The sequence below is a fragment of the Colossoma macropomum genome, unplaced genomic scaffold (genome assembly GCF_904425465.1).
Source record: "Colossoma macropomum unplaced genomic scaffold, Colossoma_macropomum, whole genome shotgun sequence".
Classification (NCBI taxonomy): domain Eukaryota; kingdom Metazoa; phylum Chordata; class Actinopteri; order Characiformes; family Serrasalmidae; genus Colossoma; species Colossoma macropomum.
Genome location: NW_023494787.1, coordinates 49,205,580 through 49,226,176, shown reverse-complemented (window position 1 = coordinate 49,226,176; position 20,597 = coordinate 49,205,580). Strand labels below are relative to the sequence as shown.

At 40.4% G+C, this 20,597-nt stretch overlaps 2 protein-coding genes across 3 annotated transcripts in view; both read left to right on the top strand.

Moving 5' to 3' along the window:
* Positions 1–798: 798 nt before the first annotated feature.
* On the top strand, positions 799–19,128 carry ngly1 (N-glycanase 1). Its single transcript, XM_036567683.1, has 12 exons — positions 799–964; positions 2,041–2,155; positions 5,558–5,803; positions 9,124–9,286; positions 13,495–13,714; positions 14,569–14,690; positions 14,775–14,920; positions 15,185–15,295; positions 15,876–16,052; positions 16,885–17,073; positions 17,372–17,549; positions 18,764–19,128. Exons 1-12 carry the CDS (start codon positions 861–863, stop codon positions 18,937–18,939), a joined length of 1,947 nt encoding a protein of 648 aa, XP_036423576.1. The 5' UTR covers positions 799–860; the 3' UTR covers positions 18,940–19,128.
* Positions 19,129–19,513: 385 nt separating this feature from the next.
* top2b (DNA topoisomerase II beta) overlaps positions 19,514–20,597 on the top strand; it is a 64,766-nt gene continuing 63,682 nt past the window's right edge. For both annotated transcript variants that reach the window (XM_036567680.1, XM_036567679.1), the window contains exon 1: positions 19,514–19,724. In XM_036567680.1, coding sequence (XP_036423573.1) covers positions 19,623–19,724 — 102 coding nt within the window. In that variant the 5' untranslated portion in view covers positions 19,514–19,622. The remainder of the gene's footprint in view (positions 19,725–20,597) is intronic.

Here is a 20,597-nt window from a genome sequence, read left to right as displayed (position 1 = left end):
AACAGGTCTAGAATCGGCCCTTCCAACACAAGCTCGTTATGGGCGAAATAAACCGTTTCTGAAACGACAGGTCCGGGATCTGAACACCACGCCACTCTGAGGAATAACACTTTTTATTGATAATAATCCGAATAAAAATACACACTTGTTTCATGGGTGAAAAGGCAAAGTTTTGTTTAAGTTATCAGCGAATGGAGCGAGTGGGTAAGTAATTTGTAAATAGAGACTTTTATTTTGACATTAATGCTGTGGCTGTTCAGAGGCTTCCGTAATCGACTTTCGCGGACAGCAGAAAGAATATTTTAAATATTTACTAGAGTTGATAAAATAAAACATAGGCTGCGTCCAAAACCGCATTCTGCCATACTAAATAGTACGTAGTAGTATGTAATAGTATTTTTTTTGCATTTGAAGGAAGGCATGGATGGATCACAGAATTACAAATCCAATAATACAGGAATAATAATAATGAAAATAAAATAAATAAATAAATAAACAAATAGCTAAATAAATAACTGGAAGGGAAGAAATAACAGGAGTGACATTTTAAAAGAACTTATTAGCAGATAAGGTGGTAGTTAGTGTACCAGCGGTAAATGCAGACTTTTATTTAAAAATTTTATTTAGTTTTTTAAATTTTAAGGGACTTATACATACATACCAGATCTACACAAAAAAATCGTTTATTTATTCATTATTCGGCATTTATAAATGCAATATATAATCTCTACTAATTTTACAGCATTATCCACTTGTTTACAACCTGTATTACAAAATAAAAGCCTTTCTCCACGGCTTTTACCCGGTTACCGGGACTTTTATTTTTTTGTCTGGACGAAGTGTCAACAACTTTGGTGTAAATGATGGCTGGATTTGAAGGGGTTTCTGCGCTGTGTGAAAATACGAACGAGGTGTTTTTGGATGTGTCAAAATTGCTGTTAACGTATGCGGACAATATTCTGAGGTAATGCGGTTATAATGGGGTCTGACTGTGTTAATGCCCGTTGCTGAGTTTAGCGACTGAGCGGTAACAAGACAGACAAATGCACCGTCATCATCAACGTAGAAGGGTCTGAGAGACTAAAGGTGGCTTCATGTTCGAATTCCCCGTTCCACCTTAAATTGTGCGGCGGTTAAATTCTAAGGCGCCAGAATGTAACTGATGCACCATTTAAGGTGGAACGGGATTGGTGGAGAATGTGTTGTACATGGTTCTATATAGAACCTTTTTGGAAATGGTTCTGTGTAGCACCAAAAAGGGGTGTCAGGCAACAGTTGGAACAATAGCAGAACCCTTTTTGGTGCTATGTTCACATATATGTCAGAAATGGTCATTAAAGGGGAACTCCACCGATGTTTCAAAATTTTAGCATAATTCAGTGGTTAAGATGTAAACAGAGTGATTCAAAGTGGTTTGGTGTGAAGTGGGAGATTGTAGAGACTCAGATGTCTTTACAGTGGTGGTGATAGGAACCAGGGGTCGCCATGACTACAACACAAAAATAGACATTTTATTTACAGTGCAGATTGATCACTGAACCTACCTGGGGGGTATCATGCAAATTATAAAATTGTGATATAATTTTTTGGCCGTATTGCCCACCCCTAAACCTACTTGTGTCTCCTGCATGTTTATGTGTAATGTTGATGATGATAAAATCCTCAGGGGGAATATTTTGCCTTATCACGGCCTGTAATGTAGTCACTTTTGTGTGAGGGACCTTTTAGAGGCATTAAACTCTTCAGATGTCTGTTTGACTTCACTGCCACGGTGAGCAACTCTGAGTAAGATTCTCTAGAATGGAGCATTTCACGATCAATCAACTAATCCTAATGATTTAATTATGTAGGCGTTTTAAAAATTCCTCTTTAGGATGGCTGGCTCGAAGTGTCTTAAGTTCAGCCAGCGCTGCTTCCGTGCTCGGCTCAGAGCTTTAGAACCAGTTGTGCTAGAGTTTGGAACTTAATTCTGCATGACTGCTTCTTCAGGACCAATCCTGACTCAAACCTGTGTGCATGCATGTGTTTATCTCTCTACAGGAATCCCAATGAAGAGAAGTACAGATCGATCCGCATAGGCAACCCGACCTTCTCCACCAAACTTCTTCCTATAAAAGGAGCCGTTGAATGCCTCTTTGAAATGGGCTTTGAGGAGGTATTTGATTTTTTTAGATGTTTTCTGAATAGCTTGCTTGATTTAAATGAATGCAAAATGCAACCTTGTAGTGAATATTTGCTGCAACAAAGACAAATCTGGATTCAATTCAGTGTTTACTAGCTCTAGTTCCAAAAAAAAGCAACTATTGTTATTTAAACTTATGCTACCTGTAAAAAAGAAACATTCGGTTTATGTATCAGGTTGAGTTTACTAGGAGGGTTGTATCTAGCTCCAGGCCTACTCCCAGATTACCACAGATTTTTCAACATTTCTGCATAAATTAATGCGTAATATTTAAACAAAGACATCCAGATTAGTTTAATGCAAAATAGTTCACTGTAGAGAAACTTACCTACTCAGATGTCTTTACAGTGGTGGTGATAGGAACCAGGGGTCGCCATGACTACAACACAAATGTAGACATTTTATTTACTATCCAGAACCACCAGTGAACCAGTGAATGGATTTTAACCATATGTTTTGGGCCAAAGTAGTCTCCAAGCTATCATAAAACAGTGTCTCAGTCATCAGGCAGTGAATTCATAACCATTTCATGTAGGAACTTTCTGTGAGGGAGCTTTTAGAGGTGGACGTCTGGTTCCTATCAGCACCACTGTGAACAGTTCTGACTCGGTAAGTTTCTGTAGAACAGAGCGTTTCACGCCAAACCACTCTGAATGACCTTGTGTACACATTAATTATTTAATTACGCAGAAATTTGAAAAATGGTGGAATCCCCCTTTAAACCAGTGCCTAGACTAAAAACAGTTTTCAGTGATGAATCATCATTGGTAATGCTGTTTAATCCAAGACTAGGCTTAGTTAAGCTCATGCAGGCCTGGACGTGTTCCTGATAACTCACATATTAGTGTCATAATAGTCTAACTAACACTTAGTGATAGATCTTAAGGGGGATTCCACTGATTTTTCAAAATTTCTGTATGATTAAATGGTTAAGGTGTAGGCAAAGTCGTTAGAAACCTACAGTCAGAACTGTTCACAGTGGTGGTGATAGGAACCAGACGTCCACCTCTAAACGCTCCCTCACAGAAGGCTGTACACAAAATAGTCACAAGTACATTGCACAGTGCCAGAGACTACAGGTGGACGATATGACAGTATTTCATCGTTATCCTGATATATTTTGTTATTGTGATAAACTGCATGCTTTTCTGATTGTACTGTGCATTTCCTCAGTACTTAAGTAACACTGACTAACTGCACCTTTAATTACAGTGAGAACATAATTCGCCTGTTTAATTGGATTTAAATTATAATCATTATATTCATCTTTTCACAGTACTTAAATATGGCGTTGTGAGCTCGAGCTGAAAGATGAATCGTTTTTATAACGAATTCGCAATTTAAGAGAGTGCAAATTTCAAATTGCAAGAGGTAAATTTTTTTAAATTATAGTCTACATCAGAGGTCACTAATAGGCGGAAAGCGGTCCGAGTCCGGACGCAGACGCCGTCCTATGCGGACCTGGACCTAAAACCTATAAACTATGGAGAATTATTTAATTTCGAGGTGGTCCTGTTTTAATCGGCGTAGCTTTTCTAGCCTTTACGTGCGGCTTTAGCGGCCCAGGAGACTCAGACCAATCGCATGCGTTGTAAATATCACACATGGTGCTACTCAGCCAATCAGATCTGTGCATTATGATGAGCACTGAGACTCGAGTGAGTGACGCACACACAGGGGAGGGCCGAGGCGAGAAACAGCAGTCGGAGAGGAAAGTGAGTCAGAGGGAAGTTATTTATGTTGTTGAAATATGACTGAATTGTACTTTATTTGATTTGATATTCAGTTGTTGACTGTATAAGATGTTGATATACCTACTAGGCTACTTCAGTTTACAGTATATGGCACTGAATCATGATGTTCCGGACCTTCACTTGAGGAAATTTTCTCTAACTGGACCTTATTGAATTTTAATTAAAGACCCCTGATCTACATAATCAAAAAAGTTGTCCTAAGTATTAAGAGGGCAAATTTAACTTAATAACACAGAGCTTGTGACCTCCTTGTTGTCAGGCTCGAACAGAATTCAGACACTCGCAGACCTCGCTTAGGTAAAAAGGGTTTATTAACAAAGGGAGTATCTGAAATCAGAGTCAGCCAGTCCAACGTCAAAAACCAGTACACCAAAACCGGAACCGTGAGGAGAGTCCAAAAAGCAAATGTCCAAAAACCAGAAACAGGGTCAAATCAGAAATCACAACAATACTGAGAGGGCAAGACAAAAAGACAAGGTTCATACATGAAATGGGCTAAATGGAAGGCTCAGTAAGGCTCTGATAACAAAGGCAATGCTGTGCAATGAGCTAAGCTAAAGCCTGGGCTTATATAATAAACTAACAGGTAAATAACAAGAACCAGGTGTGAGTGATCAGTAGTCAGGTAAGGCAGAACATTGGAGAGTCATATGAGGGAGGTTGGTGGTCATGTGATCGGGAGTGGGGTTCTGGGTAATGGAGTCCGGAGGCTGGGAGGCAGAGACAGCAGGAACGGAGGGAAGTGTGACACTTGTAGATAAGTTAGAGCAATCACAAGCAACCAAACCTCCGTGTGTTGTGACATCACAACCGCAGCTTACTGGCTGTCTGGCACGCAACATTTTGGCCCCAAGCCTCAAGCCAAAAATGTAGATATTCTGGTCTTCTTGGACAAAAAAAACAGGCCTGAACCTAATTTACAAAAAATAATCGCAGTTTAAACTGCAGCTGCAGTAATAGTCACAAAAATCGCAATTACATATTTTCCACAAATCGTTCAGCCCTACTTTGAGCTCACTTTGTCTGTGTGTCTAAAAATTGTGATGCGTATTACAAAAATGTTTTTAAGTGTTGCAATGCACTGGTCCTCCCCATCGCCACTCCTGCCTCAGACATTGTTTTATGACTTTTTCGATGAGCTGTTGGCCTAAAACATGTTCTTTTACATGCAGAGTGCTGTAAGTCAATACAATACCCAAAGAAATTATTACTCAAAGTATTATTTAAGATTTTTCACTATTTTCCCATCATCAACACTCCATATAAAGCTCAGAAGACTCGTGTAGGTTCACTGGTGGTTTTGGATAGTAAATAAAATGTCTATATCTGTGTTGTAGTCATGGCAACCCCTGGTTCCTATCACCACCACTGTAAAGAGTCTCTACAATCAACCGTTTCACACCAAACCACTCTGAACGTCTCTGTTTACATCTCAAGCACTGAATTATGCAGAAATTGTGAACAATTGGTGGAATTATCTATTCTAAGACGAATAACTGAATTAGAAGCCCAGGGTTTAAGGGGTTAAAAGGCTTTTCCTGAGTTTGGTATGTTGTGTCTTTGATATTTCGTGAGGACAGAAACCTGAATTCTCCTCTTGTCACCTTATTGTTGCTGTCAGGCCGAGACGCACCTGGTGTTCCCCAAGTCGGCGTCTGTAGATCAGCTGAGGCGAGTGCGAGAGTCCATCGCTGCAGAGAGAGACCAGAGGCTTGGGACAGGCCAGTGCACACCAAACCCCCAGAGCGCCAACCCTGCCTCGGTTTCTCCTGCCTCTCCTACCTCTGCCCAGGCATCAGCACCCCAACAGCTGACACAGCCAGCAGCACAGCCAGCAGCACAACCAGCAACACAACAACAGTCTCCGGTAAGAATACATTAGTTGTTGTTGTTTGATTAATTCAGATTTACAGATAGTTCTAATGTCCTGATCCTGATGGTCTTTCTGACAATAGACTTCTAGGGACGCGGCTTCTATTTGTAGTTCACCGTTAGCGTCTGATTTAGCATCTGAGTCTAAGCCAGTTCTGCTTATGGAAAAAATAAACAGTGATTTCCAGAAAAGCACCTGTGAAACAAAAATGTTCCAAAACTGATGCATGTTGTCCCGTGTATGTCCCCTCAAAAGCTACTGGATCCTTAGAATTGCGAGGTTACTGAGGAGTCGAAATTGAATATTGTTACATATGTGATAAAAGCAAGACTGCCTAGCGATTATTTGGTGTCAAAGTCATTGATTTAAAAAAAAAAATACTTTAGAAACTATTTATTTTTATTTCTGTTGTTTTGGGGGTGTAATGATAATTATATTTATAGGTGATCAGATGTTCAGATGGTCAGTTCTTGATTTTGTATATTTTATTGTTAATAATAATAATAATAATAATAATAATAAATAACTTTTCATGACAACGTCAACTCAAGGTGCTTTTTACAAAACAAAAAAAAACAAAATTCATAAAAACACATCTAAAAAGAGTCTTTAGATTCAAGTTAAGATTCAAAGATTCAGAATGTGTTAAAACAAAAGAAAATCCATAAAACACATCTAAAAGGAAAAATCTTAAGATTTATTCTTGAAAGATCCAGAGTTTCTAAAACAAAGCAAAATGAATTAATAAAAACTAGAAAGAAAAGTCTTAAGACTATTTTTAAGATTTCTGACTTCTAACTTTTTAAATTCTTGTAATTTCTAACTCTTGACTGCACAGAGCTCCATTGATATACTACACAGGTTGGTTTGGCTCAGAAAAATACAAATTTATATTTCTAAACAAAATATGGCAAAGTAGAATGATCTTATAAGTCAGTCTTACATAAAACCTTATATCGCATGTTCACATTTTCACTTGCAAAATTGGGACATCAACATATCAGAATTTAAGCAAGTGCATGCAAAAAAATACATTTTAAATTACTCACAATACTTAAATAAACATATCTACTTATAATTGCTTACAAGAGAAAATGTTAAAAGAAAAAAGAGTTAAATTATCAGATGTTTAAAATAAGTTTGGTCTTTCATTGGGGGTGGAATAAGGGAAACTTTCCTGCATTCAGCACTGATCTAGCAAGTCTTAGCGGTGCAGATACAGACTGATGTGATTTTGTTTATTTTTGTTTATTTTTAGATCCCCATTAGCTGCTATTGTGATAGCTGCTATTCTTCCTGGGGTCCAGTAGACGTATCATAGATGTGATGTCTTGCATCATAGTGCACCATAACCTCTTAAACTAGCTGTATGCAGTGAAACTTTCACGCAATTTTAGTTGCTTGAAACCTACATGAAACTGAATTGTGCTTAAGTTACATAATATAAAGTGTCCTGCAATGTAGTGCAAAAGTTGCAAGCATCTCTGTTTCATGAAGGTTCATGAAACAGCCAATCAAAATGCAGATAACTCATCATGTGATCACAGCAAAGGACACTAAAGCCTTATTTACAAGCAATGCCTTATAGTTTGATTGGACTTTTGGACACCTCTGTTTTGTTCGGTCAGAAGGGAGATGCTCCAAACTGACTTTATGCAAAGTTATTTTTATTTTGTTATTTTTTTGTTTATTTATATGTTGTCAGTCAGCTGAGGGCGAACGTTTCTGTAACCAGCTGGGTTGATTACCCTGCTAACACTGACAGCTGTTAAACTCTTCTCTCTTTTCAGTAGCCAGTCCTTCACCCACATTTGTTTAGTCCTTTCAGTTCATTTTTCTTTGTGAAGCATATTTAAGCGCTAGTGCAGTGATCGTTCTCTTCCTGCTTTCTGATACGGCCATTTCATACAATAACAGCTGGAATTACACAAGGACAGTAAAAATGCTGCTAAATATTCACATATAGATTAAACATAAGTTTATATCACAGGAATGACACAATTCTACTGTTTTATTTGGCCAACTTGTGGAGTAACTGAATGTGTGTGTGCAACTTGTTTTTCAAATTGCATTGTGTAACTGTTTAATTGCATGGAAATCAGGTTGCAGGCAACTCACACCATGCAGCTAGTTGCATGCTAGTTTCACTATGTAAAGCCTGCCTTAAACTTGTTATTATTAATCTTATTGTTCAGTAACACTGAGTGTGTTTACTTGCACTTAATAATCCGATAATCAGATTTTGTCAGTGATCCAATCAATGTGTTTACATACATTTGGGTTATCTGATAATGGGGAAACTCCAGGTTTATGTTTATGTTTATGTCAGACAGTAATCAGATTTCTGCTTTGCAACCAGCCAATAAACTCACAGATGAAGACGTGATGTAAACGTAACGTAAAACTCAAACTTTTTTTAATATCGCGCCACTTTACCCGAAAATATGAACAGACATCGTCTAAAAGATGAAGAACATTTAAATCCTGCATTTCGTCAAGCATGTATTTGGTTTCAGCGTCACTCCAAAAGTGTTTTGCTGAGTCTCGCGGCGACGCCGCTCGCTTATTTCCGGTACCGCAGTCTGTTTTTGCACATGCGCAGACTGAGACATCCGAAAGAAATCAGAGTAAGAGTCTAGATGCACTGAGAAATCTGATTACTGAGCTAAAATCCAGCTAAAATCCAGCTCTCTTCATCGGATTTCTAGACCTTACTCTGATCTAAGAAATCAGAGTGTGCTGTTTACATGACCGTTGGAATAATCAGATAACTGCAGGAATCTGATTATGATTGGATTATTGAGTGCATGTAAACACACTCGTTATGAACTGTTTGGTAACTACCATGAAACTAATATGTTCTATAATATGAAAAAGGAATTTGAACTGCCATAAAGCTGGAACATGCATTATTGGACAGATGGTCGATAGAAAACGCTCAGTTCTACATTGTTCAGGGGAAAAATGGCCTTAGAGTTGAAGAGCTTAAAGATGTCTGCAATAAGTTATCGTACTGTAACAAACTGAAATGGCGTAAGAATGAATATAGATCTTATTATGATTACATAACTTTTCTTTATTTCACAACTTCATCAGTACACAGTGTGACCTCTGAAGTGAAGTGAAGACTATAGAAACCTGTCTTTCTCGTTCTCATACTTGCCCATAGAAAGAGATTCAGTGCACAGTGCTAAAGCTGTGAATAGGTACCACGAATAGGCAGGTGACACGCAGGCGCACAGTGTACAGCACTGAATTTGACTACACTAACATATTATATCTTGTTTTTTGTGTCGTGTGTTCTGGTATCGTAGCAGAGCAACATGTCCTTCCTGAGGACTCTGCGGTCAAACTTTCAGCACGTGATGACATACGAGAGCCCTGAACTTCAGCGGAAAGCTCTGAGCTGTATACCCCGGGGGCAGCTCTGCTCCGGGGCTGAAGAACGACTGCAGCAGGCCAGGAAAGCAGATCCAAGTAAGACTTTGCCACATTATTTGAAACCAAGGCTGGGACAATAAGTGATTTTGAGAAAACTATACATCGAAACCAATTAATATCAATAGTGTTGTTTTACAGTAACATTCATTATATCTACGGCAGTTTCCATTTGCGCCAGAGGGGGGCGACACAGCTGCAACGTATGAGTTAACAGACCAAAAAAGTTACTACATCCTCCACACAGGACACCTAAATGTGGCATTTTCTGCAAGTTTTAGTGCACAATGTCTGTTTATTTGCTGTGTTTTATATATTAGGGAGGTGAAACATAAAACACAGAGTGTGCTATAACTTTTTCACAGGCCACATTTTATAAATCGGCAGTAATTGTGTATTAAAATGTGTAGTGTGTTCTTTGTAGAGGATGTGTTAACCTGTTTGCACTTAGGAAGTCAGCAAAACATGCGATTTGACCAGAGGCGCCCAAACTGGATTCGCTTTTTTCTTCCTCATCATTTTTCTTTGTACGAGTGTTTAATAAAAAAACACATCACAGCAAAGGTTTTGTGCGTTAACCCTTGTGTGGTGTTGATGTGTTTGTTACTCAGTGGTCTGGTGGACCCACCATATTACTGTTTTTTTAAATCTATACAGCCGTAAAAAATTATGTAAAAATACCAGATGTTTAAAATATCACAAGTGTCCAGTGTAGGGTTCTCTTTTAGCAGCTGTAGCCAGTCAGCAGCCTGTCCATGTTGTCCACCCTCACACACACAGACACACACACACACACACACACACACACACACACACACACACTAACAGCAGGCCGTGTAGGAGGAGAACAGAGTGAAGGACACAGCACCTCCACACTTTTACTCCCCGTGGGTTCAGCCCAACACCACATGTGTAATATAAATGTGTGGGGGTGAACAGAGTGAAGACACTGAAAATGGGTTATTTTATATGTTCTTCACAGAAAATGAACAAAGGCCAAGAATCTGAGGTTGAAATAATAATAAATCACATAATTTTTTTCTTTTGGTAAACATCGAAAACGGGCTGTGGCGGCACGGTGGCGCAGTCGGTAGCGCTGTCGCCTCACAGCAAGAAGGGCCTGGGTTTGATTCCCGGCCGGGCGACCAGGGCTGTTTCTGTGTGGAGTTTGCATGTTCTCCCCGTGTTGGCGTGGGTTTCCTCCGGGTACTCCGGTTTCCTCCCACAGTCCAAAGACATGCAGTCAGGCTGATTGGACATGCTGAATTGCCCCTAGGTGTGAGTGTGTGTGAATGTGTATGTCTGTCTGTCTGCCCTGCAATGGATTGGCGACCTGTCCAGGGTGTATCCTGCCTTCCGCCCAATGACTGCTGGGATAGGCTCCAGCACCCCACTGTGACCCAGAAGGATAAGCGTTTTAGATGATGGATGGATGTATGTATGAAAACGGGCTCCACAGACCTGAACTTTTCCTCCATTAAAAATCAACTTGGAGTGAAAAGACCTCAACCAAACATTAGATTAACATCACGTGTAAAACATGCTGTTTCTGACGTCCCTCACAGGACAGCTCATTGCTGCATGTGTCAACAAAGTAAAGCCAGGACTGGAGTTTCAGTTCATGGATTGGAGCCCTGAAAACTCATGCATAGAAAAACGAATGGGGAAATAAAACAGATTTGTTTGAAAATCTACAGTCATCAGGTGCTAATGTTACCTGCCAACCCCTGACCACTGCTGCTGTAGCTTTGAGAAGGTAATTCTGACTTCGGTAGTGGCTTCTACATGACACATTTTCCTGATTCGCCTAACCAGTATTTCCGGTCTGAAAGAGGAAGTTATTTTGGTTCATCTGCTGTCTGTTTTCTGACTGTCCTGCTCAAGAGCCAGTTTGTATGTGGAGCATGTGCTGTAGGAGCTCTTCTAGAATATACTGTAAATTATACAACAGTTTCTTCCGGCCACGCAAGCTGATTGGTTGAGAAGCGTTCTAACTGTGCTGTTATTTCGCCATTCTCTTATAAACACTTTACTTTTTTGTTCATATTTGTAAGGACAAAGTCAAAAGTTATTATGTGTGAAGTAAAAGTGGATAAACGGATTGGAAGGATTTTTTGAACCCATTTTCAAAGACGTTAAGGCAGTAAGTGGAAAAGCAAAAAACAAAAAGTGATTTATAAATGTGCTTTGACCTGTTTTTGAACAAAAACATTACAAAGACAAGATACGTTTTAGCTTACCAACGTTATCGGGTTTCTTTTGTAAATATATGCTCATTCTGAAACATTCAAAAAAGCTGGGACAGGAGCAGTTTAAGACGGTGTAACGTAAAAGTAAAATATAATTTAAAATATTCGAAAAATATCTTAAAAAGGTGGTGCAGTTGTGCTTGTATATAAAAAGAGCATCTAGGAAGAAGAGTCCTTAATGAGTGAGGATGACCTGAGGCTCCCCAATTTCCAAAAAAATCATCAGCAAAATAAAATATAAAAATGGTTTAAAAAGGATTTTAGGTGTTTTATTCTCTAAGGTTCATAATAACGAGAAACGATTCCAGAGAAATCTCTGTGCGTAAAGGAAAAGGCTGAAAACCTCAACTGAATGCCTGTAACTTTAACCCTCCAGGCAGCGCTGCGTTAAAACCTGCATGCTTCTGTGATGGAGATCACCACGTGGGCTTAGGAATACTTTTAGAGACCGTTGTCAGTAAACAGCGTCTGTTGCTGCATCCACAAATGCAAGTTAAGATTACTGTACACAGTGGAGGTCATATATCAACAAAGTCCAGAAATGCTGCCAACTTTTCTGGATTCACGTTGTGTGAAATGGACTGATGCTCAGTGGAAACATGTACTATGGTCTGATGAGTCAACGTGGCTCTGTTACTGCCCTGTTGTGATTCCACAGCAGAATCAGATTTGTAGGTAAAAATAAAATAATCCTCCTTTACAGTAAAATAAAGCTCTGCTGATCGTTCAACACAGTTTAACAATAAATGGTCTTACAGGGCAGTAAAAGAGCCACGCATTGCCGACCCCTGGTCTGTCTGTTACTTGTGCTATACTGAGTTGCTGTTATGGTTTACATAATTGGAACAGTTTACCTGCTGAGGTCTGTACTCTCTTGCACTACTTACATTCTTATACACCGATCAGGCATAACATTATGACCACCTCCTTGTTTCTACGCTCATTGTCCATTTTATCAGCTCCACTTACTATATAGGTGCACTTTGTAGTTCTACAGTTACAGACTGTAGTCCATCTGTTTCTCTTCATACTTTATTAGCCTGTTCTTCAGTGGTCAGGACCCCCATGGACCCTCACAGAGCAGGTACTATTTGGGTGGTGAATCATTCTCAGCACTGCAGTAACACTGACGTGGTGGTGGTGTGTTAGTGTGTGTTGCGCTGGTCTGAGTTGATCAGACACAGCAGTGCTGCTGGAGTTTTTTAACACTGTGTCCACTCACTGTCCACTCTATTAGACACTCCTACCTTGTCAGTCCACCTTGTAGATGTAAAGTCAGAGACGATAGCTCATCTGCTGCTGCACAGTTTGTGTTGGTCATCCTCTAGTCCTTCATCAGTGGTCACAGGACGCTGCCCACAGGACGCTGTTGGCTGGATGTTTTTGGTTGGTGGACTATTCTCAGTCCAGCAGTGACACTGAAGTGTTTAAAAACTCCAGCAGCACTGCTGTGTCTGATCCACTCGCAGCAGCGCAACACACACTAACACCCCACCACCACGTCAGTGTTACTGCAGTGCTGAGAATGATCCACCACCCAAATAGGACCTGCTCTGTGAGGGTCCATGGGGGTCCTGACCACTGAAGAACAGGCTAATAAAGTATGAAGAGAAACAGATGGACTACAGTCTGTAACTGTAGAACTACAAAGTGCACCTATATAGTAAGTGGAGCTGATAAAATGGACAATGAGCGCAGAAACAAGGAGGTGGTCATAATGTTATTCCTGATCGGTGTATTATGACTGATTTTGGTACATAAGACCTCATAAGTGTTATAAGTGGACCTCAGGGGGGTAAAAATATAGTAATATAGTCTGCGTTTGTGCTGTGTGGTCCAGTAAACACTGACCGTCTTATGTCACGCGAGGTCCTTGAAGAATCTTATTTTGTTCCACTGTTTACTTGTACATGGATGGGATGACAGAGTTCCTCTTGACTTCCTCAGTGATCCAGTATAATTACCTTGTTTTCTTGCTGTTTTCCTTCCTGTGTCTAGGTTGTAATCTTGCTGAGGAGGACATGCTGCTGCTGGAGCTGTTGCAGTGGTTTAAAGGAGAGTTTTTCTCCTGGGTGGACAGCCTGCCATGCAGCCGGTGCGGGGGTTCAACGCAGTCCTTCGGCTCGCTGTCGCCCTCTGCGGATGACCTACGATGGGACGCTGGCCGTGTTGAGAATCACTACTGCAACGCCTGCCATGTCACCAACAGATTCCCAAGGTAACGTGTTAGTGAAATCCGTTTACGGAGCGATGTGCTGGTGCGTGCACACATGACAGGTCAAAGTTACTGGGGTGAAATCTCTCTAGGTAGCTGTGTTACTCCAGATGGGGTGCTCAAGAGCTATAAAGCTTGTGGAACCCGAGCAGAGTCACAAGCTCTGTTCCCAGACAAGACTGAGCCAAAGTGCGCTGAAATGAATATGAAGAATGGCCATATAAAAGTGCAAGAGAGCACTTGTAGAGAGGAGAATCACCACTCTGTAATGTCTTCTGGGTTGCTCAAACACTAGAGGGCGCTCCCGAGTGAGTCCAAAATGAATGGGTTGATATGGAGCGTTTGAGCAAAATCATAGTCCCTCCGCTCAAAACCCGTTTGCTGTAGAAAAAAGGAAACAAACAGGTGAGATTTCTTTGCTTTTTTAGTGAAATACATCCTTCAGTTTTTCTAAAATGAAAGAAACGTTCTGAGCGAGTGATTAGAAACTATTTTAACTTTTCGTTTTTAGCCGTTTAGCTCCATTTACTCCCATTCATTGAGAACACACTCGTGGGCGCCCTCTAGCCTACTGCAGTCCTGTTTTTGATATAACGGGGGAAATAGGAAGAGGCCAGACTCTCATAAACCGGCTCTGACTTGTACAGTCTGAGGGCGAAGGGTCTGTCAGACTAATATCGAACCATTGATGCTCATGTAAACATAGTAACGTGTGACGGAGCATCTGCCTGAGTGTTTATAGATCCTCTTTTAATTGTGTCGCTGTGAAGTGCATGTTTTGCAGCCTTTCTTATACATATCTCTTTTTTGTCTTTTCTCATTTTTGTCTTATTGTTTCTATATTCATTTCTGTTTAGGTACAACAATCCTGAGAAACTGCTTGAGACCAGAAGGGGGCGCTGTGGAGAATGGGCTAACTGTTTCACCCTGTGCTGCCGAGCGGTGGGCCTGGAGGCCAGGTACATCTGGGACTGCACAGGTATTCACAACAATATGCTACATATGCTGTGACGTATGTGTCATGTGACGTCACATTGCTCAGCCTCGTCTGTGTTGGTTTCAGACCACGTGTGGACGGAGGTGTACTCTCAGTCTCAGCGTCGCTGGCTGCACTGCGATCCCTGTGAGAATGCCTGTGATAAGCCTCTGCTGTATGAAGTCGGCTGGGGCAAGAAGCTTTCCTACATTTTCGCTTTCTCCAAAGATCAGGTGCAAACAAACAGCGTATACATCCTGTACATCAGGGGGGTCAGACTCGCCTCCCGGCGAGCCACAGCTCTGCAGAGATTGGGTTGATTCTTATGATTTGCATTATTTTGGATCGGATTACTTATAGTGAGCATGTAAACGGAGATTTCCATCAGATTGTTGAGTAGAGTGAGAATAAACACCTCAGTCTTAATCTGTAATCGGAATGTATTCAGTCAGATTGGCAAAAATTATTTATTAATTAATAATTATTTATTTTTGTAGGTGGTGGATGTGACGTGGAGGTACTCCTGTAAGCATCAGGAAGTGCTCTCCAGACGTACACAGGTTAAGGAGCCGTGGCTGCTGCACACTGTCAATGGGCTCAATGCAGTGGTAAGAAAATTCAGATTCAAGTGTATTAAGTTTAATAAAGTCTTGTAAAACTAAGTGAACTATTACCTCTCTTTGTAAAACCTCTTTTTATATTTGTTTTGGGGTCATTTTCCTCTGGTGCAAGAATTTCCTCTGGGATGAACGAAGTTCTACCTTATCTTGTCTTATTTTATCTTATTTAATGAGTTTGTGCCCTCCTTTAACACTCTATGGCTGCTTTGAAACAGTATCCTATATATTTCTTGGTGGAATTATTGTTTATTGCAATTTTTATTAACTCTAACTTGTAATTTATTGTAATTGTGTATATTTTGTCATAGTTTATGTTGTGGATGTTTGTAAAAGCACAGCCTCTCGTGGCTTATTAGCTGCTCAGTGTACTTTTCTCTATAGTTTTGTCACCTGATGCTCATTTGTGGGCTACAGGCTCCTATTATGTATTACCAGTTTGGACCAAACATGTCTTGTCTGATCGAATTCCCGGTTTGGGGTTTTGATGAATGCTGTGTAAATGTAATTTTTTGCTAAACTGCTGTTTTAATATCCTACGGAGGATGACTGCTGGTTTGTGTGTGCACAGAGGCAGCAGGCTCTGAGTGCTGAGAGGAAGCGGGAGCTCCTGGAGAGGTTAGTGGTGGAGCTGGTGGAGTTTATCTCCCCTAAGAGCCCCAAACCAGGGGAGCTCGGAGGTCGTATCTCGGGGTCCCTGGCCTGGAGGGCTGCTCGTGGAGAGACCGGTGCTTCTGGTTCTAAAGAGGTAAGGGAAGCTGGTATAGGTTATATAGGAGAGGGTTCTCATTTCCTCTCATCTATATATGGGGAAGCATTGTAGTCTGAAATGAGTAGGCCATTGATTACACTGATTAATTACAACTTCAAATATTATTTCTGTAATTTGGCATGTAGTAATTCATAGAACTGAAACTGATAATACGTAGTATACTTGCACTGATTCATTTTTGTCAGCTTTTTGATGTACAGGTTTCACTACGCTGACGTACTGCTGTGTATCTGTAGTTTATAATAGGCCTGTAAAACAAATAAAAATAATTTATCGCAATGAATCACATTATTTTGTGATTAAGTTTATAAATAATATACTGTAATTATATATTTAACATTTTTTGGTCAAGTTATTTGCCGCATCTCCTTGTTTCTACGCTCATTGTCCATTTTATCAGCTCCACTTACTATATAGGTGCACTTTGTAGTTCTACAGTTACAGACTGTAGTCCATCTGTTTCTCTGATACTTTGTTAGCCCCCTTTTACCCTGTTCTTCAGTGGTCAGGACCCCCAGGACCCTCACAGAGCAGGTACTATTTGGGTGGTGGATCATTTTCAGCACTGCAGTATCACTGACGTGGTGGTGGTGTGTTAGTGTGTGTTGTGCTGGTCTGAGTGGATCAGACACAGCAGAGCTGCTGGAGTTTTTAAACACTGTGTCCACTCACTGTCCACTCTGTTAGACACTCCTACCTTGTCAGTCCACCTTGTAGATGTAAAGTCAGAGACGATAGCTCATCTGCTGCTGCACAGTTTGTGTTGGTCATCCTCTAGTCCTTCATCATTTTACCTTTGTTCTTCCAGAAAGCCGCAGGGTTTGTGTTTATCCCCACGGAGTCTGAGAAGGGTGTGAAGCTGTTCCACCTGCAGTATAACGTGACCAAAGACTGTTACTTTCGAGTGCACAACGGCCAAGAGGAGATTCCACGCTGGGAGACGGGCACGTGGAAGAGTGAGTCCGTCTTCAGGAAAGAAGAGCACGACTGGCAGATGGTTAGTTTCTCTAATCTTCTCCGCTTACGATGAATAATAATGTTTTGATCACTGTTTGTTAGTGGAACGCATACGTTGTCCGCCAATTTGGATGATTTCCACTTTTGAGTCTGAATTTCTCTGATTGCCTATTTAGAAATGGCTCTATTTCCAAGGATAATCATTCCAGTCTGGTTGATTTTAGGTGTTTCTTCAGCTGATGGTGTTCATTCAGGGGTTTTCTGACCAGCCCTAAGCTATGCTTGGGTGCAGAACCCAATCATTTTCCATTGTTACATTAGCGTGTCCTCTGTTTTAGGTCTACCTTGCGCGGACGGAGGGTTCTTCCTCAGGCCGAGTGTGCTGGAGGGTTGTGTGTGCGCCTGTGGGGTTGAGGATCAAGGCGGTCTCTGTCAGAGCCATCAGTCAGACTTTCCACTCTGGCACAGTCCGCTGGAGCTTACGCTCTGCCCAGACCACCTTAGAGTTCCTCGGAGGTATAACTGTCAAATACACTGCAGAACAGATCACTCAGTACCGTAAAGTATCCCGATTTAATACTGTGTAGCTCCATTGAAGCTGTCACAATTGGCACTCCCGGATTGATGGGCTGATTTGAGGGTTTCCACATTCAGAATGTGGGCAGATTACAGTCTGTAGCCTGGTTTTATTGTCAGGTCCAATCAGAGAAAAGTAACTATAAAATTGCTTCTGTTTTTCTTTTTTTTTACATCATTTAACACTGCCAGCTGAGCAGGGTTACTTGGAAAACATATTGAAGGGGAATTCCACCATTTTTTCAAATTTTCAGCATGTCTGTGTCTTTCGGTCGTTAAATCATTCAAAGTGACTTGATGTGAAATGGTTCACTCTAGAGTCAGATTTCTTTGCAGTGGTGGTGTTAGGAACCAGAGGTTGCAATGTGTGTCTACAACATAAATATAAACAAATTTACTATCCAGAACCACCAGTGAACCTACATGTATCTTTCAGTTTATAGATGTAATGTTAATGAGAGATAGATACATAGTTAGATACATAGTTAGATACATAGATACATAGATAGATACATAGATACATACATAGATACATACATAGATAGATACATACATACATAGATACATACATAGATAGATAGATAGATAGATAGATAGATACTTTATTGATCTCGGAAGAAATTAAGATGGTAAAATCGTGGAAGTTCTGGAAGTTCTTTAAGTACTATTTTGCCTTATGTTACCAGAGCTGGTACCAGTGGACTAATGAAGAAATTAAAACATACATGATGATAACACTAGAGAGTAAAAGAATATAAGGTGCCTGCTGATGACATTTCCTGAGCAGTTATGGGTTCTCCATGCTCTAACAATGTAAAATAGCCTAGATCTGAAAAAAAAACAAAACAAAAAAGCAGCGAGAAGTTGACGTTAAAGATTTCTTCATTAACTTGTTCCAAATTTCATGTTTTTACAGACCTTGAATTTTATTAAGAGGTGATGGAAATGCAGCCGTATTCACTGTTTACGTTATACAGAAATTTTGAAAAATTGGTGGATTCCCCCTTTGACTCACATTAAAGGTTTAATGTTATTCTTTCTCCTGGAAAGTTACCATCAGTGCATTTGTGGAATAAAATAAAATGCACCAGACATTTAAGTATCAGTTGAAGATGCTCCTGTTCAGAAGCTCCATCACTGACTTATTTTCGCAGATGGCAGAATGCACTCACTGGCCGGCCTCTCAGGATCCACAGAACTGGTCGTAGAAGCGGAGCTGAGCGGAGGGGACGGAGACGCGGCGTGGCAGCACGCTCAGCTATTCAGACAGAGCATGAAGGAATCAGAGACCTCTTCATTTGAGATCCTTGTGGAAATGGAGGACGCTTGACGAGAGACTGGCTGGCCAATTCTGTCTCTTCGGACGTGAGAAGGGAAATGTTTGATGGTGGGAGAGATGTGTCCCCACTTTTTATTCCCCTTTTTATTTTTATGGATTTTTTATGGTTTGTGTATAAACACTCACTGAGCACTTTGTCAGGTACACCTCCTTGTTTCTACACTCATTGTCCACTTTATCAGCTCCACTCACCATATAGGAGCACTTTGTAGTTCTACAGTTACAGACTGTAGTCCATCTGTTTCTCTGCACCTGATTCTTCAATGGTCAGGACCCCCATGGACCCCCACAGAGCAGGTACTATTTGGGTGGTGGGTCATTCTCAGCACTGCAGTAACACTGACGTGGTGGTGGTGTGTTAGTGTGTGTTGCGCTGGTCTGAGTGGATCAGACACAGCAGTGCTGCTGGAGTTTTTAAACCCTGTGTCCACTCACTGTCCACTCTAATACCTGCTCTGTGGGGGTCCTGACCATTGAATAACAGGGTAACAAAGTATGCAGAGAAACAGATGGACTACAGTCTGTAACTGTAGAACTACAAAGTGCACCTATATAATAAGTGGAGCTGATAAAATGGACAGTGAGCGTAGAAACGAGGCGTACCTAATAAAGTGCTCAGTGAGTGTGTAATACACTAAGGTAAAAATGTAGTGGATAGGAAATCACTCTAATTAATGCGTAGCTGTTATGTTTATTTTAATTTTGTCACATTTTTTTTTAATCTGAGAACCAGAAACCAGATTGGCATCGTTTTGGAGAAGCAGAGCTGGAATCAGGTGAATCTCATGTATGATTTCAACCAATTCATGGCTTGAAAATGTTTTTTTTTTCAGTGTTTAGCTACAAATACTGGACCTTTTTTAGTGTTTTAATCTGCATGTGTTATAACTGCTTTGTTACAACTTTGCTGGAAACCTTACTGTAAGGAATACGGGAATGTATGGTATATTTTTGTTGATATTTTTAATGATAATTTTATGAAAGGCTGGTCTTGTTAGGTGTATTTGTTTAATGTAGCAGATGAATATATAATGAAACGTCCCTCCACATTGACTGTGTTAGAGTCTTTATGCGTCCCCTTAAGTACTGTAACTGTTTTGTGTTGGCTTTAAATTGTTTTCTCACTTTAACCCAGAAAAATCAAGTAAATATGTTGGCTGCTGCCTTTTAAAGGGAATTCCACCTATTGTTCTACCTTTTCGCATAAGTGATTGAGATGTAAATAGAGTCGTTCAGAGTGGTTTGGTGTGAAATGCTTGATCGTAGAACCGTCTATACAGTGGTGGTGAGAGGAGCCAGGGGTTGCCATGACAACAACACAAATATAGACATTTTATTTACTATCCAAAACCACCAGTGAACCTACATGTCTTTAGAGTTTTCATATGTAATGTTGAAGGTAAAACAATGGTAGGAAAACATCAGTGGAATTGCCCTTTAATATGTATTTACATCTGTAAAACAGGGTTCATTTATTGCAGTTGCTTTACAATATTAAGTGATTTTTACAGTTCATTTCAGTCGCTTCACTAAATACAGTGAATTTTTTCACGGTTTATGCATTTAAAAACTTTCAGAACTGATACTAAAGCTGTATTCTGTAATGCTTTTCTAAAATCTCCAACTCAAATGAGAAAAAACTCAAAAGA

Bases quoted from the DNA above. Each gene is read 5' to 3' on its own strand.
- ngly1 (XM_036567683.1), top strand. From the start codon at position 861: ATGATGGCTGGATTTGAAGGGGTTTCTGCGCTGTGTGAAAATACGAAC. The intron at 14,921-15,184 runs GTGCAAACAAAC...TTATTTTTGTAG, and splicing joins TCGCTTTCTCCAAAGATCAG to GTGGTGGATGTGACGTGGAG. The intron at 17,550-18,763 runs GTATAACTGTCA...TTATTTTCGCAG, and splicing joins CACCTTAGAGTTCCTCGGAG to ATGGCAGAATGCACTCACTG.